Source organism: Sarcophilus harrisii, chromosome 1 (assembly GCF_902635505.1).
Source record: "Sarcophilus harrisii chromosome 1, mSarHar1.11, whole genome shotgun sequence".
Lineage (NCBI taxonomy): Eukaryota > Metazoa > Chordata > Mammalia > Dasyuromorphia > Dasyuridae > Sarcophilus > Sarcophilus harrisii.
This window is the reverse complement of record NC_045426.1, coordinates 649,929,651-649,955,832: the sequence shown is the minus strand read 5'-3', so window position 1 is coordinate 649,955,832 and position 26,182 is coordinate 649,929,651. Positions and strand designations below refer to the sequence as shown.

The following is a 26,182-nucleotide window of genomic DNA, read 5'->3' as shown; positions in this document are numbered from 1 at the left end:
TCCCTCTCTTGGTTTCCTCATCTGCAATGAGCAAATAATATATCTTGTACTACCTTCCTTTGCAGAGTTGTTAGAAGAAGAGGACTTTTAAAATCCATTAATATTCTAAGACAAGTGTTCCTACCTTCCTGGAGCCCATAGTCTAGGAAAAACACATTCCTTTATATTAAAATATTTGGCACCTTTAAACTAACAAATATCATTCCCCATCTTGTACAGAAGAAGACATTGATAAACAGAAAGGGGGAGAGTCTTGCTGAAAGTCACACAGCTACTAAGTAGGATGAATAAATGACTTCAATCCAGGTCCTTAATTAGCGAAAGTCCAACACTCTTTCAGTTATATCATGCTGCCCCAGTTGGGACACAGCCCTCTGAAAAGTGAGCCCAAGTTTCCTCTTCCCCAGGCTCTATGCATTTACCTTCCCCTTCCCACCCCAGCTCCTATATTCAAGTTACAGCTACTTCTGGCTGAGGCCCATGCATAGGGACAACCCTAGACCCCAGTTCACCTTCCATAGCAACACATAGGGCTCTTCTTGGAGATGTGAACTGCTGCAGGGTGACCCAAAGATCCATACATCCACTTGGCCGGTTGGGGCTAAACGGAAGCACAAGGAGAAAGGAGAGTAGAGTGAGGGACTTCTCTAGTTTCTAGGAAGGGGCAGGAAATAGTGGAAGCCTAGGAACATCCAGGACAGGGCCTCTCAGGCCTATGAGAAGAAGGGACTTCTTACCAGCTGGGAGGCTTTGGAATTTCAGGATGGCACTCCAGTCACTCCAAAAGCCCATGTTGTTTTGCAGCCGGCAGCGGGAGGATATTTCATAAAATGTGGCTGGCTTTAAGCCCTGAAGCTCATGAAATAAATCTCTAGACTCCACCTGAGGGAAAGATAAGGAGGGGTCATAACCCCCATGGGTGAGAATTAGCTCCCATAGATCATATAATAACCTCCGTGGATCTACAGATTAATTTCAATGGGCCACTATTATTACACATAATAATTAATAATAATTTCTCTCATGCATCATATAATGATCTTTAGACAATGCCCCTCCAAGGGCCATATAAAAATCTCAGTGGTTCTATGCAGCATATGATAACCTCACAGGAAGCCAAATAAAGTGATACGGAATGAAGATAACCTTCTCACATCTGATTATGATGGAGTATTATTGTGCTCAATGAAATGACTGGTTGAGGGGGGATTTCACAAAAACATGGCAAGACCTACATGAACTGATGCAAAGTGACGTGAGAAGAACCAGGAGATCATTGTGCACAGTGACAGAAATGTGGTAATAAAGTTCAACTGTGAAAGGCTTGGCTTATTCTATCAATACAATGACCCAAGACAATTCCAAAGGATTCATGGTGAAAAAAAATGATCTCCACCTCCAGAAAGAGAACTGATAAACTCTGAATACAAATTAAAGTAGAATTTTCTTTTTATTTTTCTTGATTTTTTTCAATATACCTAATATGGAAATGTTTTGCATGATTTCATATGTATAATTGATTTTCATTTTGCTTGTTTTCTCAGTGGGTGGGGGAGGAAGTGGGAAAGAGGCAGAGAATCTGAACCTCAAAATTTAAAGGTAAGTAAATAATAAAATAAATATTTTTAAAAGAATGAAGATGGTCTAATCAATATAGTAATGACAACTACTTCCATTTGTATTAGGCTTTAAGATCTGTAAAGTGCTTTAGAGAATCCTGGGCAGTGCATTTCATTTCTTTGAAAATTCTTCATCAATAAAATGAGGAAGCTGAAATAGATGACTTTTGAGACATTTTCCAGGTCTAAGTTCTTTGCTTCTACAATCTTGTTTGATTCTTGTACAACATTACAGGCATCATCATATTCTTATTATATGTTGGAAAAGGGGCCAGGTGCGAAGGAGGACAACAAGCAAACAACCATGTCCAAACAAACTCTAAACAGGATAAATAGGAACTGTTTCACAGATACAGCATCTACTTCCTACAGGGGATACATTAGAATTTTTTTGGGGGGGGAGGTGGTTAATAAGGAAGCATACACCAGAATTAAAAGAGATGGGGAAGGCTTCTTGTAAACGTTGAAATTTTGATTAGGATTTGAAGGATGCTGGGAAAGTCAGGGCTTGGAAATGAGAAGAAAGCATTCCAGGTATGAGGGACAACCAAAAAAAAATGTTTGGAGTCAAGTGTCTTATTCATGAAGAAGCAAGGAGACAAACTTTTGTCTGGTTCTAATTGTTGGGAAATTCTTCCTGATGGTGAACTGATATAGGCTTTTCCACAACTCCACACCCCCACCCCACCTCATTTTTCCTAGTTCTCGTCTCTGGAACCCAATGGATTACTTCCAATCACTGTTCATATGAGTGCATCTTTACATACTGTAACATAGCTATCACTGTTCCTCCTGTCTTGAATCTGACTGCCCTTACAATCATCTCCTTCCCATCAACTCTCCCTTATCTTCAATAACTCTTTATCACTGCTCCCATGTTGTTTACAAACAAGTCTGTGATTTCTTCTTCTTTAGTAAACCTTCCCTTGACTTTATCATCCCTTCCATATCCTCCCTCTCTCTTCCTTTTCATAGCCAAAGTTCCAGGAAAAAAAAAACAACTATATAGATTCATTGCCTTCCTTTCCTCTTTTCAATTCTTTCCAATCTGGTTTTAGAATTCAACCATCATTCAAAGGAAAGTATTCTCTCCAATATTAAAAAAAATTTATATTCCTAAATCACCTAGATTCCTCACTGAATCCTTCTTCTCTCCTCCCAGAGAACCATTCCTTACAACAAATCATTTTTTAAAAAGAAAAAAGAAAAACAAATTCTTAGCAAAACTGACCAATATATCAAAAAATATGATACTCATTTTGACATGGACTCCCTACCTCAGCAAAGGAATCATGGAAGATTGGGACCAAGTCTAGAATATCTGCACATGTTCCAAATCAGATCAGGGTACTTCCATCATACATGATTGTGTATTTCTAGATGCAGTCTCCCCAGCCTCTTCTATATGGAAATTATTATACAGATGGAGATTTTAAACGCTACTCTTTGGGGCTAGTCATTCAACCTAACCCAAATCATCAGAATTGTTTTATAGCCCAGCCCACATCTCTCATCCTACCACGGACATGTAGGCTAGATTATTCTGGGTCTGATTATGTCAGACCCTTCCTCTTTCTCCATAATTTCCATTGGCTCCCTCTTACCTCCAGGATAAAATACAAAATCCTCTGACATTTAAAACCTTTCTTAACTAAATTCCCACCCTCCTTTCCAGTCTTCTTATACTTTACCTGTTCTTCAATCCAGTAACAATGGCCTCCTGGCTGTTCCATGAATAAGACATTCATTTCTTGACTCCTGGTATTTTCTCTGGTTTCTCCCTATGCCTGGAACGTTCTCCTTTTTCCACTGTAGACTACTGACCTTCCTGGCTTTCTTTAAGTCCCAACTAATAACCCTTCTTTTACTAGAAGCTTTCCCCAATTTCCCTTAATTCTAATACTTCCCTTATGTTCATTATTTCCTATTTATCCTATACATGGAAGCTACATGGCGCAGTGGATAGAGTGCTGGGCCTGGAGTCAGGGTGACTCATCTTCATGAGTTCAGATCTGGCCTCAGCTGTGTGACCCTGGGCAAGTCACTTGACCCTTTTTATCACAGTTTCTTTATCTATAAAATGAATCAGAGAAAAAAATGACAAACCACTATAGTATCTTTGCCCATAAAATCCCAAATGGGATCATGAAGATACAAGTGGAACAACATTTGTACAGCTTGCTTTGTACGTATTAGTTTGCACATTGTCTTATCCATTAGATTGTGAGCCCATTGAAGACAGGAACTGTCCTTTGTCTCTTTTTGTATCCCTAGCACTTAGCATAGTGTCTGGTACCCAGGAGGCACTTAATAAATGTTATGACATAGTTGCAGCCTATCCAGAGTCTGCTTGTGAGGGGAGTAGCATGAAACAGCATAAAGAGAACCCAGAATTTGAGTTGAAAATTGGGTTTTTGAATGGATGTCCATCAGTTGGAGAATGGCTGAATAAATTGTGGTATATGAATATTATGGAATATTACTGTTCTGTAAGAAATGACCAACAGGATGATTTCAGAAAGGCCTGGAGAGACTTACACGAACTGATGCTGAGTGAAATGAGCAGGACCAGGAGATCATTATATACTTCAACAACAATACTATATGATAACCAGTTCTGATGGACCAGGATCTGATGATCCTCAGCAACGAGATCAACCAAATCATTTCTAATGGAGCAGTAATGAACTGAACTAGCTATGCCCAGAAAAAGAACTCTGGGAGATGACTAAAAACCATTACATTGAATTCCCAATCCCTATATTTATGCACACCTGCATTTTTTATTTCCTTCACAAGCTAATTGTACAATATTTCAGAGTCTGATTCTTTTTGTACAGCAAAATAACGTTTTGGTCATGTATACTTATTGTGTATCTAAGTTATATTTTAATATATTTAACATCTACTGGTCATCCTGCCATCTAGGGGAGGGGGTGGGGGGTAAGAGGTGAAAAATTGGAACAAGAGGTTTGGCAATTGTTAATGCTGTAAAGTTACCCATGTATATATCCTGTAAATAAAAGGCTATTAAATAAAAAATAAATAAATAAAAAAAAAGAAAATTGGGTTTTGCCACTTATTGTTTATGTGACTTTCCCTGTCATTTCTCTTTCCTGTGCTTCAGTTTCCTCATCTGTAAAATGGCACTAATGATAATAGTTATGATAATAATAAAAATAATCAAATTAGTATATATAAAGTGATTTGCAAGTCTTACAGTTCTGTGTAAATAATAGTTATTATCATTAATATTATTCTGGAACATCAAACCCAAAATGGCCTTCAGAAATTTGGGGGATGTGACTCACTTGTTTCCATATTGAATCAGAGACCTCCCGGAAGCGGAGCTGACACTCAAAATTCTCATGGGAAGGCCAGTCAGGGAGGGTCCAAGTCACAGTGACCTCTGTGGGGTCATTAGAGAATTCTACTTCTTGGCTTAGTTTTGGTGGCTCAGGCTTCACTGTAGAAGAGAAAAAGAGCAATAACCCTGTGAACCGCAGGCACTCCCAAGAAGCTCTTCTCCAGGCAGGAACCCCCTTTCCCCGCTCTCTGGAGGTACCTATGGAATCCAAAGACAAGTGGAGTGGCTCTGGGTCTCCAGGCTGGGAAGTCTTGTCCTTTGGGCTCAGCCATACGAGGTATTGGTCAGAGATGGTGAGGTGTTCCCGTCCCACAGTGACCCAGCTCTGATCTCTGGGTACTGTGACATTTTGGATCCTATTGGAGTGACTGGTGAGGAAGAAAGCAGAAAGATCGTGGAGGAGGCAGGACACAGGAATCTAGGAGCATCCTAGAGCTGGAAGTATATCCATCCTCTCATCTGATGCGGGGGGTCGATAGAAGTTATAGAATTATCGACTTTAAATCTCTTCGTTTTACAAATGAGGAAACTGAGGCCCAAGGAGATGAAGTAATTTGCCCAATATCACATTGAATAAGCATCAAAGGCAGGGCTCTGTCCCATGTACCACATTCCTTTTCATTAAGGGACCAACTTAATCACTTGGAGGAGAGGATAAAATTATGCTGAAACCTGAGCAAATCTGCTTAGGGGTACCAAGTGCTGGGTCTTCTCCCCGGCTTGAGGAGGAAGTACATCAGTGGGGCTAGAGGGTGGGACCTGAAAGCTGCCAATTCTGGTGGTGATGGAGGAAGGGATGTGGGAGAGGAGGGATGTGGTAGAAAAGCCGTTTTACTCACTACTTTAAGCTCTGAAAGTAGAAGTTATAAGGAATGTCAGGGTCCAAGCTGGGTGCCCAGGTGCAGTTCATGTGCCCCTTGGATTTCATAAAGTAGCACTGGAGTTGATGGAGTGAAGCCCAGGAGGGCATGGATTCCTGGTCCGCATACCATCCTGTTCCAGTTTTACACAGAGAGATCTTGTCACATTATTCCCCTGCCCTATAAACCCGTGTCTCCTTATTGCAGCCATAGTCAAGATCAGTCCCTGCTGCCTGGCATTCAAAGCGATGCCAAATCTGCCACCCCAAACCCTGGTCTTTCCCAATCTCATTTCCTATTGGGTCCCTATATTTATTTCCACTTTTTCCTCACTCTCTAACCAAACTATAGAACTCTCTGACTCCTAGTTATGCTCACCACTCTCCTGGCCCACGTGGTCTCCTATACTTAAGTATTCTCCCTCTTTATCTGCTTAATTTCCATTCTTTTAAAGCTCAGCTCACAGAAGGTCAGACCTGAAAGGGATTATGGCATCCAATCTCCTCATTTCACAGAGGAGGATGTTGAAGGTCAGCGAGGGCTCAAATCCAGCAGCTGATCAGTAGAAGGGATGGGCAGTACCCCAGCTCATCTACTTTTGAACTCTTTTCTATAGACCCTCCTGACTTCCCCTTACTTCCTGGGAGCACCTGACTCCTTGAGTTTGACTCAGTCATGACCTCCTTGTGGATTCATATGTATTACTTCATTTCTCCCTTTGATCATGTAATCATGAAGAGCATACAGCCTCATAAAGTACTCCCAGTGCTTTGAGATTGGCAAAGCACTTTCCTTATGACTATCTTGTAAGTTAAATAGTGCAAATACTTTCAGCCCCATTTCACAGAGGATGAAACTGAGAAAGTGTAAGGACTTAACAGTAATAAGTGACATTTTATTCTAAGGTTCACAGGGCACTTTATATACATTCTCTCATTTATTCTTCCTGACAACCATGGGAGGTAGGGACTATAGGACTATAAAACTGTACATTTTAGAAGTTAAAAAACTCAGGTTAAAAGTTCAGTCCCCACTGCCAGTGAGGACCTGTCTGAGTCAGGATTCCAATTCAAATTTCAACTAACTCTAAGTCTTGAATTTTTTTTTTTACACTAATAATCATCCCCCCATGAATTTTCCAGATATTTTATCAAAATTTCCTTGCTTACCCAGCAGTTGGCACAACTTATGTACACAGGCAGTTAAATAAATATCATTTGAAGGAGCAACTTCCAGCTTCTGCCACACCAGGGGACTGGGGCCTTACTCAGGGGCCCAGAATCCTCCCAAGCCTCCCTCTCTCTTCCCCCAAGTTATACATGTATAAATCATTCTCAGACTCCTACATTTTGAGGAGTTGGTTCCACAGGGAGTGAGCTGCCTAGAGGATGAAGAAGGGGGAGGAGAGAGGGATTGGAAAAAGAAGGCTATAGAGGATCCCACCCAGCACCCGCCTGAGGCTCAGTGTGAAGTGAAGGGCCCTCCGGAGCCACCAGAGCTGGATGAGCAGACCAGGGGCATGGAAGACTATAGTCAGTTACTCACCCTCTGGGACATCTGGAGACCTCACTGGCAAAGGCAGCAATAGCCACAGCAATAGCAGTAACTTTGGGGGTAGCAGCTGTGGCAGGAACAGAGGAAAGCTGGCGCCTGGAGTCCAGATGCACCCAAGTGTATCCATGGCAGCCCCTACCCGGCTCCCTCTGCTCCCTCCAGCTGACCCCGGACCTAGCTTCCTGCTCGAACTGATGAGGTAATAACAACCCTCAAACCCATGCTCAGGGCAGAAAGTCCCAGATTGTGGGAGGGAGGTGTGCCCTAACCAAAGGACCAATGAGGATTTCTTTTGGGGAAACTGAGGCTCAAGGGAGGTGCACTGCCCCTCAGCTGGGGAGTGGGGGGAGAAAGGAGGCTGGTTGACCACCTACCCCTACAATGATCAATAGACACACATACACACAAAGTCATTCAGAGTTTTATTGAGATTTTGAGAAAGCCTGGACCAGGGCCAACCCACATCCTGAACCCATGCATCCGGCCTCCCAGCCCCAACCACCCACCCTTTCCCCATCCCCCACAGTGAGTGCAAATAGCAACTATTTATCATTGTCCTATGTGACTGAACGATTCTGGGTGTAAAATAATGTGGGTATGATTGTGGGTATTCACAATCATGTATGGGCCAATCCCAAATTGTAACTGTGGGGATACATCTGAAGCCTTGTCTGGTTTTAAATGTATGATCCATAATTCCGGATGACAATTTTCCCTCCCCAGGGCCAGAAATCAGTGACTTTAGGACAGCTCTCTATGACCATCCCCCTACAATTGATTTCCTCCTTCTTGTACCCGTAAAAACAGCAGAAGGGTGATAGGCAGGCTCCATTTCCCAAACAGGGTCAGGGTAGAGGAAACTCAAGGGCCAGGCAGAGGAGAGGTACAAAGTTGAGGAGATAGTACATAGATCAGGAACCGGGGGTAGGGGCAATCTAGAGAGAAGTTGAGGAGCAGAGAGAAATCTAACACCAGAAAGGAAACTAGAGTAGGGACATGGAAGGGAAGGGAACCCCACTCTAGGACTTGAAAACAAAGGGAAGAACAGAGTGGGGAAGAGAGGGGAGAGAGAGAGAAAGAGACAGACAGAGACAGGGAAAGGACATAGAATGTGGCTTTATGTAGGGTAGAGAGCAGGGAGGACTGGAGTCTAGAACCAGGAGGAATAAGGGGAAAAGTCAGACTCCCCTGAGTCTAAAACTCTGCAGAGAAATTTTAATCTCCCCCTGAGAATCTAACATAGACTGCTGATTTCAGTCTTGCTGCAGCCCCACTTGCAGCAATTGCTGGAGACACCTGCTAAAACATCCCGGCCCCCCCGAAGGAAGCCCTGGCCAGGCTTGGCCTCAGGCTCCAATTCTGGTCTGCTTCTGGACATCCCGGACCAGTTAGAGCCTCTGACACTGCTGTAGAAGTCTTCAGGCTCCCTGGACAGTGGCACGAGGGGGCTGGACAGCCATTCAATCGAAGTGGTCTCCTGGGATTCATCCCCCAATTCCTCAGCAAAGGCCTTCCCTAGAAAACAGAGTAAGACATGATATAGCTTCTTGAATTCTCCCCATGAATGGGCTGAGTCCCTTAAGTGCCTCAGACTTCCCTCCACAAAAAAAAGAGGTTTAGAAACTTTCAGTTGGTCCCTTTAATCTGTGCTTGCCAGTCCTTCTTTCTTCCCAGGACAGAACAAGGTCTCTCCCCCACCCCAGACTCATTTTCTCCCCACAGAGCTCTTAAAGGTGCATGGATTCTAATGGGTTTGTTTAGATTAAACAGTCTCTAAATTTCTTCCAGTCCAAGAAAATTATGATCTAGTTTTAAATCCTGTCTCTGGCACTGCGTGGCCATGTGACTGCGCTTGTTATCCTGAGTTTCCTCATCTGTAAAACGAATGATTAAACTAGATTAGACTGCCTTGGTGTCCCCTTCCTGCTCTGACTGATCTCTGTCTTACCTGGCCCAGCCTGAAACACAATGCACACACACTCTCAGCATCCACGGTGAATGGTTTGGGCTTTGGCTCCACTCTCAGGTGTCCCCTCCCTTCCCATTACTCACCTGCCCTATCTCGTCTCCATCGAGATCCCCCACAGGTAAAGATGACAGCCCGGATGAACTCTCGACCGCATAGCTTTACTGCATAGGGAGATGTCCGGCCCTCAGCTGCTGGCAGATTCCCCAGCAAAGCCCACAGTATCAGGAGCAGCACAGCCTTGGGCATGGTGGACCAAAGGCAAGAATTGCTGGGGAGAAATACCTGTCTGGAACCAGAGTGCTATGTCAGGTCCAGCTGCCTTTTCCATCCCTGCTTCTGCCTCCCATTTATAGCCAAGTGTTATAAGATAAGGTACGACCTCTCTTATCTCCTCTAGCTAGCAGCAGGACCGGTGTCCGTCTCCTCGACCCCTCCATTCCCAAGGAAGTCACCTGGGTTTAGCGATAACCTTTTCCCAGTGATGGGGAAGAAGCTGATGATCAGGCAGGGACAGAGGAGGCGGGGGACTGAAGAGGATGTGTCATTGCTGCGGATGAGGAAAATAACTGGACTTCCAACTTGAAGCCAAAGGGCCTGGATCTTTCAGCTGGTAAAAAACACTCTCATAGGATTTAGAACAAGATGGAATCTCAGAAAACATGTAATCTAATTCCCTCATTTTAGATAAACCTAGATAAGTCTAGAAAGGGGAAGAGGTTTTAATTCATTTCAGTTCAGTGAATTAGTATTATGCATCTGCCACGTAGAACTCAAGAGTTGGGAGCTGGATGTACAAAGACAAATATTACATTCAGGAAATATAACACCAAAATAAGTGAATAGAATTTGAGGAAACTTGAGGAAAAGAAACAAATAAATTGTGGAAATTAGGGATTTTCCCAGAGGAATTGAGGTTTAAAAAAAAGATAGAGGAAGTAGTTCATTCTAAACATGAGAAGTAGCTTATGCAAAACCATGGAGGCAAGAGGTGAAGGATGGAAGCTTATTGAACAGCTAAACATAGTCCAGATGTGCTGGGATGTGAAGTCCATGAAATGAAGTACTAGGAAATAACACTAGAAATGTGGGTAGGTGCCGGCTGTGGAAGACCTTAAATATCAAAGTTGCTGTGAAGCTCCAAAGAAGTAACATGTATAAAGCATTTTGCCAACATTAAATTGCTATATGAATATTAATTGGTATTAATTAGGAGAGGATAGTCCTCAAAAGGTTCGGAGGTTACATAGCTACAAAGCATGAGGATTTTAACTCAAGGTCTAACCTGAGTGTATGTGTGTCTAACCTGTGTGTGTGTGTGTGTGTGTGTGTGTATACAAAACAGCAAGATCCATCATCTTTTCAATGGGGCTTAGACCAAGGGAAAAACAAACAGAAATTCTGAGGATCTATGAGAAGCAGGACTAAGGGGAACAGAGCCAGGGGAATTCAAGGGATGATAGGGCCTGAAAGAAATGAGTCACTCAGTTAATAAACATTAGACGTGTGTTATGTGCCAGACTATGCTAAGTTCTGGGGATACAAAGAAAGATTAAAAGATAGCCCCTAATTTTGAGCTACTCACAATCTGATGGAAGAAATGACATGTAAATAGTTATACACAAATAAGGTATATAAAGGATGAATAAGAAATAAACAGAGGAAAGGTAATCAAATTAAGAGGGATTGAGAAAGGCTTCTGGTAAATGGTGGGATTTTAGCTGGGATTTGGCTAGGTAGAGGATAAATTAGAACTGGAAGAGATGTATGGTGGGCAGACCACCAGAAATTTACTGCAGTAGTCCTGGAGTCCAGGAGGGAGGACATGAGGGCCTACACCACATTGGTAGCAGTATGAAAGGAGAGGAAGTGGCATTTTTGACGATATTACAAAGGTAAAAATCAACAGGTCTTGGCAACAGAATAGAGGGATTAGAGTGAGAAGTCAAGGATGACACCCAGGTTGCATGCATTGCATGCCCTTCAACAGTAGTGGGGAAATTTGGAAGGGAGGCTGTTTTAGGGGATAAAGATTGTGAGTTTAGCTTTGGACATATTGAGTTTAAGATGTTTCCAAGGCATCTAGTTCAAGATGGAGATTAGACGAGAGGCTGGGATTAGATAATTGGATTTAAGAATCATCAGCACAGAGTTAATTGAATTAGATTACCAAGTGAAATAGTGTAGCAGGAGAAGAAAGCCTAGGACTGAAGCAGGTTAGTGGACATGGCCCAACCCCTTCATTATACAATTTGCAGAATTAGGACTACAGGAGCCATTTTGTCCTTTATCTGAGCATAAGGTAAACCTTTGTTTGAGGTCTCGCTGGAAAGACAGTACCTCGAGGGACGTTCTAGCTGTGGGTAGCTCCAATTGTTACATCGAGCATCAGCTGGCTTTCTCTTGACTTCCATGCTTTGTTCATTCCACTCTCTGAAGCCCAGTAGAATATGTCTAATCTTCCTCCCACAAACGGCCATTTCTGTTATTACCTTCAGCTGTTACCTTTCTGCTGTCTCCTTCTCTAGTTTGAATCTATTTCCTTCTAATTATGCTTTTTATGGAAGAGTCCTCAGTTCACTGCACCAACATGTTCATTCTCTCCTAGGCCCGCTCCAAGCATGGAGCTTTGGTGCAAGTAAGAGCAAACACTACTTCCTTTGTATGAATTCTTCCCTAGGGCAGCTAGGTGGCACTGTGGCTAGGCCCTTTCAAATCCAGCTTCTGATGTTTAAAATTTTGACCTTGGGTAAATAGCTTAATCTTTGTCTCTCAGTTTCCTCATCTCTAAAATATTAATACCTATCACCAAGAATTGTTATAAGTTAATATTTGCGAGGTGTTTTGCAAAGCTTGAAATGCTGTATATGTGCTAGTTATTATCTAACTGCCATCTAAGATTTAGTTTCTTATGACTGCCATATCCCATATTAGGTTTTCAATCCATGAATATCTCCAAATCTTTTTCATATAAAATATTTTTCAGTCACATTTCTCCCATAAATTACTTGTGCGGATAATTTTTTTTTTTTTTAACCCAAGCAAAGGATTTTAAATTTATCTCAATTTAATTGTATTGGATATGGTCCCTCATTCAAGCTGCCAAAAATCTTTTCAGATCCAGACTATCATGCAGTATGTTAGCTATCCTTAGCTTTGGGTCACCGGAAATTGGATTTAAAATGTCATCTATGCCTTCATCCAAGTCACTGAGAAATGTCAAACGGCTCAGGACCACAGACATCTAGATGGTCCCTGAGGCACTCCTTTCCAAGCTGACATTAACTAATTAATGAATCACCCTTTGGATCTGGTCATTCAATTCAGAATCCACTCAACTGGACTCTCACCCAACCCATACTTTTCCATCTTGTTCATGAGAACATCATGAGGGAAATTCTGCTTTTCTGATATATTATATCTACCATATGTCATTGATCTATCAAGCCTAGAAACCTGTCAGAAAAGGAAAACTCTTGTCATCTGACATGATCTTTTTTCTTTGCAATTTTCTTTTTTCTTTTCTACTACAGGAATTTTCAACATATAACATCTCCTCCCCTTCTGAATCTTTTGTTTAAAAAAAAAGAGTGATAAAAATTCTGCACCAATTATCTACTACCTTGTTCTTTTTTTTTTCAGGTTCAAGATTAGTATCATCTAGGGTAAAATACTGGCTTGGGTTATGGGATTCACATGACTCAAAACCCTAATCTGTATCTTTCCTTTCTCCACAAATGATAGATTTTAAGACTCAGAGGGAACCTAGATTTGAGTCCTATGCATAAGATACGTGTGGAAAACTAAATATATATATGGTTTGACTGACTGATTGAAATGTGGCATAGATATCTAACTTAGGAACTGGCCCATCTCTCTTAAATAGGAGCTGAAGATTTCCCACATTTGTGGGGAGCAGGAGGGCAAGTGGCTGGTCATTTGCTCTTTTATTTATGTTCAAAAAGGGTATTGAGCTATATTTATATCTCTCTACCACAACTCAAGTATGGCAGTCTAGGGGCCTACTTTCCCTGATCACACTTCTCAAGGGAAGGGCAGCACTTAGCATATATACTTTTTAACCAGCTTAGGTCCCCACCAAAAACTGGTTACAGAAAAGATCGTGAATAACTAGTATATTTATTAAACAGTTAACAAAATTTAGGGGAATTATGCAGATTAATAATGATAACATGTATATAGTACTTTAAGCTTTGCAAAACACTTCCAGGGGTCCTCAAACTATGGCCCACAGGCCAGATGTGGCAGCTGAGGACGATTATCCCCTTCACCCAGGGCTATGAAGTTTCTTTATTTAAAGGCCCACAAAACAAAGTTTTTGTTTTTACTATAGTCCGGCCCTCCAACAGTCTGAGGGACGGTAAACTGGCCCCCTATTTAAAAAGTTTGAGGACCCCTGACTTCTTAACCAATACTATGGTAAGACAGACTAGATTAAAGAATAAATAAGATTTAAGCAGTTCTTCAATTGGAAATGATATAAAGCTCAGTTCAAACAAGGAGAGAAATAATCTCACCAAGGAGATTCCAATCATTTTAGTTTGTAAGATTATAAGCTTTGAAAGTCAAGTGACAAGTTAGGAGGCCATATCCTGCATTCCCAAGGGCTCCAGGGAGATCTCCAACCCACAGATGGATAATTCTTGTAATTCAACAGACTAAAGTTACATTTCTCTCACCTGGGTGAGAGAAGCATCCAGGTGGCACCAGGTGGCAACAAGACTATATGATGATCACCTGGGTGTGCAGAACTCAGTATCAAAGGGTTTTTTCTTTACAACAAAACAAAACAAAAAAATCGCCCTAGGTTTGAGCAGAAATATTAGATAGGGAAAGTAAAAATTTACTTTCAGTTGGACAAATTCAGTTGGACAAATATTAACTATTGTGTACAAAATACTGCATCATAAAGATGAATCAATGGCTATGCTTGTTTTAAGGAATGTACAAGTCATAAACATCGATATGGTGTATATCATCAGAACATGATTCCAGGGCAATTTGTGCTAAGTGAAAATCAATTTATTATTCTGTGCCAGGCAGTGAAGATACAAAGAGAGGCAAAAAGGCAGTCCCTGCCCTCTCAAAGAGCTTACAATCTAATGGGAAAAGGGAAAATTCCTAAGTGTTAGGTTGAAAAGTTGAGTCTACCTTCTGAATCCAATTCTCCCTGTGCAATAAGAAAACTGTTTGGATCTGCACACATACATTGTATCTAGGATATACTAGGACATATTCAACATATATAGGACTGCTTGCCATCTAGGGGAGGGGGTGTAGGGTGGGAGGGAAAAATCGGAACAGAAATGAGTGCAAGGGATAATGTTGTAAAAAAATTACTCTGGCATGGATTCTGTCAATAAAAAGTTACTATAATTTAAAAAAAAAAAAAAAGTTAAGAGTCAACTGCTGATTGGGGATATCTATTTTTTACTTTGCACCTTAAATTACTGTGTTCAGTCCTTGGAGACATTTTTTTTAAGAAAGGACATGAATAAGCTGGTTAATGTCCCACATAAAAAATTATGCCACAGAAGGTTGGATTGAAGGGATAGCTATTGTGGAGAATGGCTGAATAAGTTATGGTATATGAATGTTATGGAATATTATTGTTCTGTAAGAAATGACCAACAGGATGATTTCAGAGAGGCCTGGAGACTCTTACATAAATTGATGCTAAGTGAAATGAGCAAAATTAGATTATACGTGGCAACAAGACTATATGATGATCAGTTCTTATAGATGTGGCTCTCTTCAACAATGAGATGATTTAAACCAGTTCTAGTTGTTCAATGATGAAGCCATATATACCCAGAGAAAGGCTTGTGGGAACTGAGTGTGGACCACAAAATAGCATTTTCACGCTTTCTGTTGATGTTTGCTTGCATTTTGTTTTCCTAGTTTTTTTCCCTAGATCTAATTTTGCTTATGCAGCAAAATAACTATAAATATGTATACACATATTGGATTTAACATATATTTTAACATATTTAACATGTATTGGACTACCTGCTATCTAGGGAAGTGGGGAAAGGGAAAAATTTGAAAGTTTTGCAAGAGTCAACATTGAAAAATTACCCATACAAGTGTTTTATAAACAAAAAGCTTTATAATAACAAAAGACACACCCTTTTGCAAGGTCTTTTAAATGAAAAGACAGGTATTGGGGAGTGAGGATGAATGGAATTCATATTCAGGTCTCCATTTGGACTCCAAGCCTTAGGTATTCTCTTCCAAGTTCCAGGAAATTATGAAAAACATTGTCCACTTCCCTTTTTGGTGCTTGATGCAGGAGGAAGTTGGTATTAGGTTAAGTTCTGGAATAGGATGTATACTTTATGTCCCCCCCCCCCCCCATTGTGGCTCCAAGACAAAGCCTTTTCAGAAGTCACATGTGTTGCCCTATTAAACACAAGAAAAAGTATAATTGTAATGTCAAGCAGAGAAACTCGCCATCACTGATACTGGTCCAATGAGGCACCTATGGATTCCATAAAAGAACTAATATATCTAAAACCCAAGAAAGCTGCTGTTACAGCAACTAGCTCATCTTGATTGGACTTAATAGTCTAGTATTTCTTGCCCTCAAAGAGCTTACAATCTAATGGAAAAGGGGGAAAGTTCCTAAGTGTAAGGCTGAAAAGGAAAGAGTCAACTGCTGATTGGGGATATCAATTTTTACTTTGCACCTTAATTATGCATTTCAGTTAGACTTCATTTAGAGTATTGTGTTCAGTCCTTGGAGTCATGTTTTTTAAGACATGAATAAGCTGGAAAATGTCCCAGATAAAAAATTATGTCATAGAAGGCATAACAATAAGCAGGATAATTTTAGAAAGGCCTGGAGAGACTTAAATGAACTGATGCTAAGTGAAATAAGCAGAACCAAGGAAATCATTGTACACGGCAACAGCAAGACTATATGATGATCAATTCTGATGTGACTCTTTCCCACAATGAGATGATTGAGGCCAGTTTCAATGATCTTGTGATGAAGAGGGCCATTTACACCCAGAGAGAGGACTGAGGGAACTGAGTGTGGATGACAACATAACATTCCTTTTTTGTTGTTCGCTTGCATTTTGTTTTCTTATTCATTTTCTTCCCTTTTTGATCTGATTTTTCTTGTGCAGTAACATAATTTTATAAATAATTTACATATATTAGATTTAACAAATTTTAATATGTATAGGGGAGGGAGTAGAGGGAAAGGGGAAAATTTGGAACACAAGACTATGCAAGGGTCAATGTTGAAAAATTATCTGTGCATATGTTTTGAAAATAAAAAGCTTTTGAAAAAATAAAATATTCTGAATTTAAAAAGATGGAAAGAAGGAAGGAAAGAAGGAATTTTTTAAAACAATAAAGAAAAAAAAAGTCTTCGATTCTAAAAGCTTTCATTTCACTGGGATCAGAGAAGACTAGTCAGAGAAATGATGCAAAAATAGGGCAGACATTGCAGGCGTTCATTCCAAAAAAAGGAAAGTAAGAGGGCAAGAAGAAAACTATGGACAGCGAGGGGTATAGCTAAGAGGTATCAAGTAGGCCTTGAATGCCAGACTCACAGGATCAAGTTAGTGAATGAAACTCAAGAAGTTTCCATGAACCAAAAAATTCCTTCAAAAATATTCCCAACAGACACTGAGAAATGAATGCAAACTATTTGCATTTTTGTTTTTCTTCCCAGGTTATTTTTATCTTCTGAATCCAATTCTTCCTGTGCAACAAGAGAACTGTTCAGTTCTGCACATATATATTGTAACTAGGATATACTGTGACATATTTAACATATATAGGACTGCTTGCCATCTGGGGGAGGGGATGGAGGGAGGGGAAAATTCGGAACAGAAGTGAGTGCAAGGGATAATGTTGTAAAAAAATTACCCTGGCATGGGTTCTGGCAATAAAAAGTTATATTAAAATATACATATATAGTAGGCACTTAAAAAAAAATCCCAACAATTGATTTATATGACCTCCCAATGATACTAAACTAATCTATTTATTTAGTGCTATACTAATCAAACTCCCAAGAAACTATTTTACTGGCCTAGGAAAAAATAACAAAAATCTGAAAGAATAAAAGATCAAGAATTTCAAGGGAATTAATGGAAAAAAATGCAAATGAAGGTGGCCTAGCTGTACTGTAATGGGCTGAGGTTTGAGTTGATGCACTGAGGTCTCAAGTGAGTGAGGCTAAATAGTAATTGGGCTATACTCTATTAATATACATGATTGGATAAAGAATGGTCCCTGCCCACTCTCCGTGCAAGTCCTGATGTGTTGTATAGGAAATGACGATTTTGGTGGGTGGAGGCAGAGAGACAGACAGGAAGAGAAGCTGGGAGAGATTGGGCCTGGGTTCCATTCTCCTAGCTGCTGGTCGTGTGGATGCTGATCTAGCTAGCTTCTTGACTCAGCTGCACACATTGCTATCGCCGATTATCTTCCACCTCTGATCCTTCTTCACTGAGAATAAAGACTGACGATTTTCCCCTAACCTGAATTCCTGACTCCTGCTGATTTAAAAATACACAGTCTTCACACTGTATCAGATCTAAAACTACATTATAAACCAGTGGTCATCAAAACCATTTGGTATTGGCTAAGAAATATAGTAGTTGATCAGTGAAATAGGGTTAGATTCCCAGAGCAAAATAATCAATGATTATAGTAATCTAGTGTTTGACAAACCCAAAGACTCAGCTTTTGGGATAAGAATACACTATTTGAAAAAAGTTGCTGGGAAAATTGGAAACTAGTATGGTAGAAACTAGGTATTGATCCACACCTAACACTATATAACAAGATAAGGTTGAAATGGGTTCATGATCTAGACATAAAAGAATGATATTATAAACAAATTAGAACATAAGACAGTTTACTTCTCAGATCTGTGGAGGAGGAAGGAATTTGTGACCAAAGAAGAACTGGAGATCATTATTTATTACAAAATAGATAATTTTGATTATATTAAGTTTAAAAGATTTTGTACAAACAAAATTAATGCAGACAAGATTAGAAGGGAAGCGAAAACCTGGGAAAATATTTTTACATTCAAAGGTTCTGATAAAGGCCTCATTTCTAAAATATATAATTGACTCAAATTTATAAGAATTCAAGTCATTCTCCAATTGATAAACAGTCAAAGGATATGAACAATTTTCAAATGAAGAAATTGAAACTCACTCTAGTCATATGAAAAGGTGTTCTAAATCACATTGATCAGAGAAATGCAAATTAAGACAACTCTGAGATACCACTATACACCTCTCAGACTGGCTAAGATGACAGATGACAGGAAAAGATAATGACGAATGTTGGAGATGTGGGAAAACTGGGACACTAATACATTGTTGGTGGAATTGTGAACAGATCCAACCATTCTGGAGAGCAATTTGGAAGTATGCTCAAAAAGTTATCAAACTGTGCATACACTTTGATCCAGCAGTGTCTCTCCTGAGTCTGTATTCCAAAGAGATTTTAAAGGAGGGAAAGGGACCTACATATGCAAAAATGTTTGTGGTGGCCCTTTTTGTAGTGGTAAGAAAGTGGAAACTGAGTGAATGCCCATCAAGTGGAGAATGGCTGAATAAATCTTGATATATGAATGTTATGGAATATTATTGTTCTGTAAGAAATGAACAGCAAGATGATTTCAGAGAGGCTTGGAGAGACTTACATGAACTGATGCTGAATGAAATGAGCAGAACCAGAAGATCATTATACATGACAACAAGACTACATGATGATGAATTCTGATGGATGTGGTTCTCTTCAACAATGAGATGATTCAAACCAGTTCCAATTTTTCAGTGATGAAGAGAGCCATCTACACCCAGAGAGGGGATTGTGGGAACTGAGTGGTTTACAACATAGCATTTTCCCTCTTTTTGTTGTTTGCTTGCATTTTATTTTGCTTTTTTTTTATTGGTTTGATTTGATTTTTCTTGTGTAGCATGATAATTATATAAATATGTATGCATATATTGGATTTAATATATATTTCTATCATATTTAACATATATTGGACTACTTGCCATCTAAGGGAGGGCATAGGAGAAAGGGGGAGGGGAATCGGAACACAGGGTTTTACAAGGGCTAATATTGAATTGTCCATGGTTTGAAAAATAAAAAGCTTTAATTTAAAAAAAGACCTCCCAATGAGCTCACACCTCTAAAGGCACTCGATTTTTCCTGAGATAATATTTATAAAAATACTTAGCACAGCTGACACATATGGTATGCATTGTAATTGCTTGTTTTCTTCTTCCAGGCTTCAAATTCTTCAACTAAATTTTCTTAGGACATGTTTTCTAGAAATTTCCATGCAGGTTGACTACTTCTGAATCCTCATTTGTCCAAGTCTTTTCCTAAAACATGATTTCCAGAACTGAGCAGAGTTCTCCAGATGTAACCTCACAGAACATGTACTATATATATATGTAACACTTATTCCCTCCCTGTCTTATCAATGATATAGCTAGATTTTCTCTAGAATAAAAATCACTGTGTTGGCTACCATATCACACTGTTTATTCATTTAACTTGTCCCTTAAAATCCCCAGATTTTCTTTGGTTTTCACATTGTATATTTAGAAAGTTTATTTTGGAACTCAGATATAGATATAAACATTTTATTCCTATTAAAATGCCCTTTTATTTGGCTTGTTGAATTTAGCCTAAGCTAATTAACCTCCAAAAGCTTGTTTCAACATTTATCTTGAAAAGTTGGATCCACTCAGTAGAAAAGCTCTTTTCCTTAATACTGGATGATCAATAAAAATTATCAATATAGCAAAGAGCCAGTAAACAGTTAGCTTCCTGGGGTACTGATTTATACTAGAGACCTTCCTCTGAAGTGAGTAATATTGACTCATTAGTGACTGCTCAGATCCAATCATTAAATCAGTTCCAATCCTATCAAACAGTACATTATATCACAACACATGGAGAGCTTCCCCATTTTATCACAAACATATGCAAACAAAAATGCTTTGTTCAAATCTGCAGTATTCCTCTGGCAAACAAGAGGAAACAAAGAAATTCAAAATTGTCAGGTATGACACATCCAAGGTGGGTCTTTGTGATTATACTGCCTTCTCTAAGTGCTCACAAGCCAACTCCTTAATAGTGTTTTCTATGAGTTTTCCAAAAATAGAAGTTGAGCTTACCAGTCAATAAAAGTTAGCAAACTCCACCCCATTTCCTTTTTTGAGAATTACAACAACAATATTTGTCCTTTGAAAATTCTGCAGCACATTTCATACTCTCTAAGATCTCCAGGATTCAAAAACAAAAGAGAGAAATAGCTTTTGATCTCTAGAAACTTATATTCTACTGCAATCAGGGAAGACTAATAATAATTGAATGGAAGAATATTAATAAAACAAGACAAATATTTGAGTATTCATTCCAAACAAAGGGAAGAGGGCAAGAGGAGAATGAGATGATGAGAGGGATAGGCGAGAAGCATCAAACATGAACCCCACGGGCACCTTTCGGAAGGGTCAGCAATCACTTCTGTTAATTTTTTTTTTAAATTAAGATAGTATCCTTCAGACTTGGGACTTGAACTGAGAAGGTACTTATGACACTAGAGGCTATATCTTTCCCCTTATCTTGAGGGCTTCATTCTCTGCTAACTCATTTTCTATCCCCATCCAAAGTTGATATTTCACACTAATACATGAACACACTAACACCATGGTGACATGGGACATCACATTTGTGATATGATGAAAATGTCACAGTATTTGGTTTTGGGTGCTAAGGTCTAAGGGTGTTAAAGATGCTGAAGATAATAAAACAATAACTATTTCTTGGGTTGTCAAACCCACTTGCAGGGATGTTGTAGAGGGGTTTGGGGTACAGACTGTCTGTCTGAAATACTGTTCTAGTAAGTTTTCTTATAGTTAAATGAAATTGATTCTATGCTATGCTACATACTTTGGTGGAGGGAGGGAGTGCAAAAAATGCTAGAGTATGCCGCTTTCATGGAGTTTAAGATCCATAGAGGGATAAAGCCACATGCACAAATATAATCCAATTATAACTGTTGTTGCTCTCCAAAGCTCTTCCTCAACTTTCCCTGATACCAGGTGAGCTCAAGACACATAAGTATTTTATATATTGTAAAGATTTTTTTTAATTAAAGCTTGTTATTTTCAAAATATACACATGGATAATTTTTCAATATTGACCCTTGAAAAACCTTTCATTTCAAATTTCCCTACCCCTAGAGGGCAAGTAATCCAATATTCATTAAACATGTGCAATTCTTCTATACCTAATTCTACAATTATTGTGCTGCACAAAAAAAAAAAAAAAAAATTAGATCAAAAAGAAAAAAAAAGAGAAAACAAAATGCAAACAAACAAAAAAAGTGAAATTCTGTGCTGTGATCCACACTCAGTTTCCACAGTCCTCTCTCTGGGTGTATGTAATGGGCTAAGGCTTGAATTGATGCACTGAGGTCCCAAGCACGTGAGGCTAAATAGTAATTGGACTATACTCTATTAATATACATGCTTAGATAAAGAATGGACCCCACCCACTCTCTGTGCAAGTCCTGATGAGTTGTATAGGAAATGACGATTTTGGTGGGTGGAGGCAGAGAGACAGGAAGAGAGGCCTGGGTTCTATGCTGGTAGCTGCTGGTCATGTGGCTGCTGGTCTAGCTAGCTTCTTGATTCAGCTGCACACATTGCTATCTCCGATTCTCTTCCACCTCCGATCTTTCTTCACTGAGAATAAAGATTGATGATTTTCCCCTAATCTGAATTCCTGACTCCGGCTGATCTTAAAATACACAGTCTTCACAGGTGTAGATGGCTCTCTTCATCTACTGTGAACATTTTTGAGCGGAAGTGATTAGTGCATCGAGAAGATTGAGTGTAAAGGTGTTTAGGATAAACCTGAGAGGGAAAATACTAGCCTGGAAGTGAGGCAAGACATTATAATAACAATTCTCTAAGATGAGAATTTGAAACTAGAGTGATAAAAGGCAGATAGGTAGTGGTCATAGATTGAGAATGGAGAATGATGAAGCCAAGAGATGAGTTAGTTAGAAGAGTACAATAACAACTCAAGCAAGAGATGATGAGGGCTTGACCTCAGCTTTCACAGTGCTTTAGTGAGGGAAATCTTATGCTGAGGTAAAGGAGCAAGATTGTTTGCCAGATCAGCCCTCTTTTGGACATGCCCAAGTTTGAAGGGGTATCTACTTTGAAATGTCCAAGAAGAATTAAGTAATGGAAAGTGGAAACATGAAGAGAACCTGAGAATGGCACTGATCCACATGAGAGGTAATGGACTACAGAGAGGCAGAGTTCAAATTCTAGTTCTGAGTTTTATCAGAAACCATAGGAGTTGATGTTACAAGAATCTAGAGAGAGAAGATCACGGAGAGGAGCCTTTGAAGAACATCCATTGGGGGCATGATAATGATCATCTAACCCATCCAACAGGTTAGAAAAAAACCAGGAATAAACCAGATCAGGAAAACATAAGTGAGAAGAGTAACCAGAAGGCTCTTAGTGGGGGCATCAGTGACAATGTCAAATGGCTGCAGACAGGTCAAGAATGACAAGGACTCCAGATTCTTGGTAATTTTTAAGGGAAATTTCAGTGAAGGAACTAAGGATTAACATCAGAAGATGGAGAAGAAAGGCAGTAGAGGTACCATTTGCATTATTATTATCATCTTTTCCATTAAACTGAGAATTCCTAGAAAGCAAGAGGGAGGAGGGGGTTCTGTTTTTGTTGTATCTTCCCAGTGCTTCCATACAGTACCAGGAAGTTTTAACAAATTCATCTTTCTATGAGTTTGAGGAAAGAAAGGAGCATAAGATGATAGCCAGGAAATGTTTTAAGGATGGGGTATTAGGCCTATTTGCCTGCAGAGAAGGAACCGATTCAGGAAGGCTGAATTTTTGGAGAGAGAATGGAGATAAAGTTGCAATCTGCTGAATATTGAAAGTATTAGGATCCAAGGACACATGTGAAAGGTTGCCCACTTGGCTAGGAGACGCAGGAAAGGAGTTTTAGGGGATATCATTCATATCTTGAGTTGGTGAGAAGGGGAGAAGAGGAAGCTCACATAAGAAATGGCCTCAGTTTTCTTAATAGTAATCATCTGAAAAAGAGAAAGATGTTGAAGACAGAAGAAAAGATGTGAAATGATTTCTTGGGAGAAAGACACAAAAGAATTGCCTCCTTGCAGTGAAAGCCCAGTTGATGTTAGACCACATGATAAAACATACTTGTATCTACTTCTACTTCAAAGGTTTGATGGGGGGAAGGGGATTTCCTAGAAAATCCTGGGGGCGGGGATTAGAACCCTATGGGGCTTCAAACTAGTAATTGAGCACTTGGACTCTTTGAGGAATCCAAGGTCTACAGAAAGTCTCCTTTGGGAGACTTGAGCTTTCCTCATCTCTGAAAGTTGTTAGTTAACTCCTAAAGTTACTTTGTAATTTTATTTTATATATTTTGTATTTACTTATACATTTAGGTACAATGTTGTTCTCCCCTACTATTTGTAAACTTGTTTCAGTTTTGTCTATATTGAGTCCTATTCATAGTGCCTTTGTATACAATTTTTAAAAAATTAAAGACCATTTAGCCTATTCATCGTGTTCCAGAAGAGCCCAGAAAAAGAAAGTGACTTTGGGTCATACAGTTAAGAATAGCAATCAGAGCTTGACTCCCAGCATGCTATTTTGCATTTCCAATGAGTAATACCACCATCCAAAACATTATTGAGAGTTGAGCACGGTTGGGTAGGGCAGATTACAGGGACATCAGCCTTCCAGCTCTCCAGCCTAGTTTAAGATAAACCAGCTACCCCCATCCCAAGTCACAGAATTCTTTAGAGAGAAAAAAATCCCCACCCACCCCCAATTCCAAATCTGGAGTAACAGGGATTAGCTGGCTTTGAAATTTACATCAGTAGGAACTCGGTTTACTCCAGTTTTAGAATTTGAGGCAAAATGCTATGAACTATAGAAGCCAAAAGTGTTACTTCAGTCTAAAAATAACCCTCTGTAACCCAGACACCAAAACACAGGAGTGATCACGACATCAGGAGATGTTCTGAAGGCTCTCAGGACACATTCTCTCTGTGTTTAGTGTGAAGGACTGAAATCTTCGAAGGCTATTTTGGAAACGTGTAACATTTACCATGTGTTTTTACTAAGAGCTTTACAACTATAATATCTCATAACTCTGGGAGGTTGATGCTATTTATCCCCCTTTTACTGATGAGAAAACAGACAGAAATTATGTTGATTTATCCAGGGTTCACATAGTAAGTGTCTGGGTCCAAATTAGAACTGAAATCTCGAGGCAGCTATTTGGTGCAGTGGATAGAGCACCAGCCCTGAAGTCAGAAGGACCTGAGTTCAAATGTTACCTCACACACTTAACACATCCTGGCTGTGTAATCCTGGGCAAGTCACTTAACCCCAATTCCCTCAAAAAAAGGCGGGGAGAAAAGAAAAAAAAAAACTTGAGATCTTCCTGACTCCCAGGTCAATTATCTCAGTCTACTTTGTCATTTAGTTACCCCCCACTTCTGGGGAGGGTCCAAAATTATCTCTACATGAAGCTCAATTTAGAGCTTGGAGAGCTTGGAAAAGCCGTCCTTAAACTCATTCAGTACAAATCTTTTAGGCACACTCAGGACCAAAAGGGGAAGACTCTGCCCAGGGTCTCATTCAGTAGCCTACTAAAAAGGATTTTAATAAAAATAAAAAACTGGATTTCAAAGGCAAAGTGATGATGGAGAAGGGGGAGAAGTAGGGACGCTGTGCCCCAACTCGGTTAACTGAGCATACCAGGATTCCCGGAGGTGCCCGGCTGGCAGACCGACCTCCTGCGGGGTCCCTAGGGGCGAGAGCGGGCCTAGAGCGCCAGCAGACAGGTTGGCGGGTCTCAGCTCTGAACTTTGCTTATCTCTTCTCATTACCCAGAACGCTAATTAAATTCCCCCGCCCATTCGGAAGACCTTTTCCAGAGCCAGGGAAATTGCCGCCTGCGAACACCAGATAGCAGCAGACGCGACCTGACAGCCTTGACCTTTCCTGCCCGTCGGTCCCATGGCTCAACCCCGCAGAGCGCAGGCCGGGAAAAGATACTCGAGGGGCCGGGGCAGGCAAGGTCGAAAGTCTGGGTTCCGCAGAACGAAGCTTTTGGCGTCCCCCCTCCCCCCCGCCGAAACTCCCACCATGGGGCTAGCGCATTGTGACGCCACGAAGCCACTCCCCTAATTTCAGACTAACTACCGAGGAAGGCTTGTGACATCACGAATCAGAGAAGGGTGGTGACGACACACAAGAGGTGCAAGGCTGGCATCTGGCAGCGTAGGGAGGGTGAAAGCAGAAACTCTGTGCCGCAGGATCGAACTACAATTCCCACCTGCCATAGCAAGTGGCGCAGGCGTACTATCCTATCCACCCTCCAGCCCACAGGCACGGCCCATTCTTTACTATTCCTTCTGGACGACTGGGGTGCAGGGGGGAGGGGATGCTTTCCTCATTCCCCTCCCATCCCCGACTTTGGGATGAATGACGGACAATTTAGTCCAATAGGAAGACGTATTCCTAGTAGTAGTCCAATCGCAATCTTATCAGTTCTTTCTCTTTCCCTACCCAGGAGACTTTCAGGCTTTCTCGCGGGAGTGATGGACTCTACTTCCAGTCGGAGCGAAGTTCCGTTTGATGGGCGTGGGTGCGGCTGAATCGGGGTGCCGGGCGTTCGAGCGGGCGCTGAAGAGCGTGACTATAAACCAATA

At 40.4% G+C, this 26,182-nt stretch overlaps 2 protein-coding genes across 4 annotated transcripts in view; both read right to left on the bottom strand.

Moving 5' to 3' along the window:
• The window catches only part of IL27RA (interleukin 27 receptor subunit alpha), a 14,743-nt gene extending 6,930 nt beyond the window's left edge, over window positions 1-7,813 (bottom strand). The window contains exons 1-6 of the mRNA XM_012542080.3: window positions 7,392-7,813; window positions 5,826-5,979; window positions 5,185-5,354; window positions 4,931-5,085; window positions 738-882; window positions 513-601 (exon numbers count right to left, since the gene is read on the bottom strand). Coding sequence (XP_012397534.2) covers window positions 513-601; window positions 738-882; window positions 4,931-5,085; window positions 5,185-5,354; window positions 5,826-5,979; window positions 7,392-7,527 — 849 coding nt within the window. The 5' untranslated portion in view covers window positions 7,528-7,813. The remainder of the gene's footprint in view (window positions 1-512; window positions 602-737; window positions 883-4,930; window positions 5,086-5,184; window positions 5,355-5,825; window positions 5,980-7,391) is intronic.
• Window positions 7,810-26,182, bottom strand: RLN3 (relaxin 3). 3 transcript variants are annotated; one of them, XM_031947695.1, is made up of 3 exons: window positions 26,040-26,182; window positions 9,453-9,655; window positions 7,810-8,915 (listed from the first exon to the last, which is right to left on the bottom strand). In XM_031947695.1, exons 2-3 carry the CDS (start codon window positions 9,613-9,615, stop codon window positions 8,635-8,637), a joined length of 444 nt encoding a protein of 147 aa, XP_031803555.1. In that variant the 5' UTR covers window positions 9,616-9,655; window positions 26,040-26,182; the 3' UTR covers window positions 7,810-8,634. The 3 variants fall into 3 exon arrangements, with proteins under 3 accessions (XP_031803555.1, XP_031803554.1, XP_012397560.2); XM_031947694.1 differs by lacking the exon at window positions 26,040-26,182 and adding an exon at window positions 25,674-25,969; XM_012542106.3 differs by lacking the exon at window positions 26,040-26,182 and adding an exon at window positions 11,707-12,012.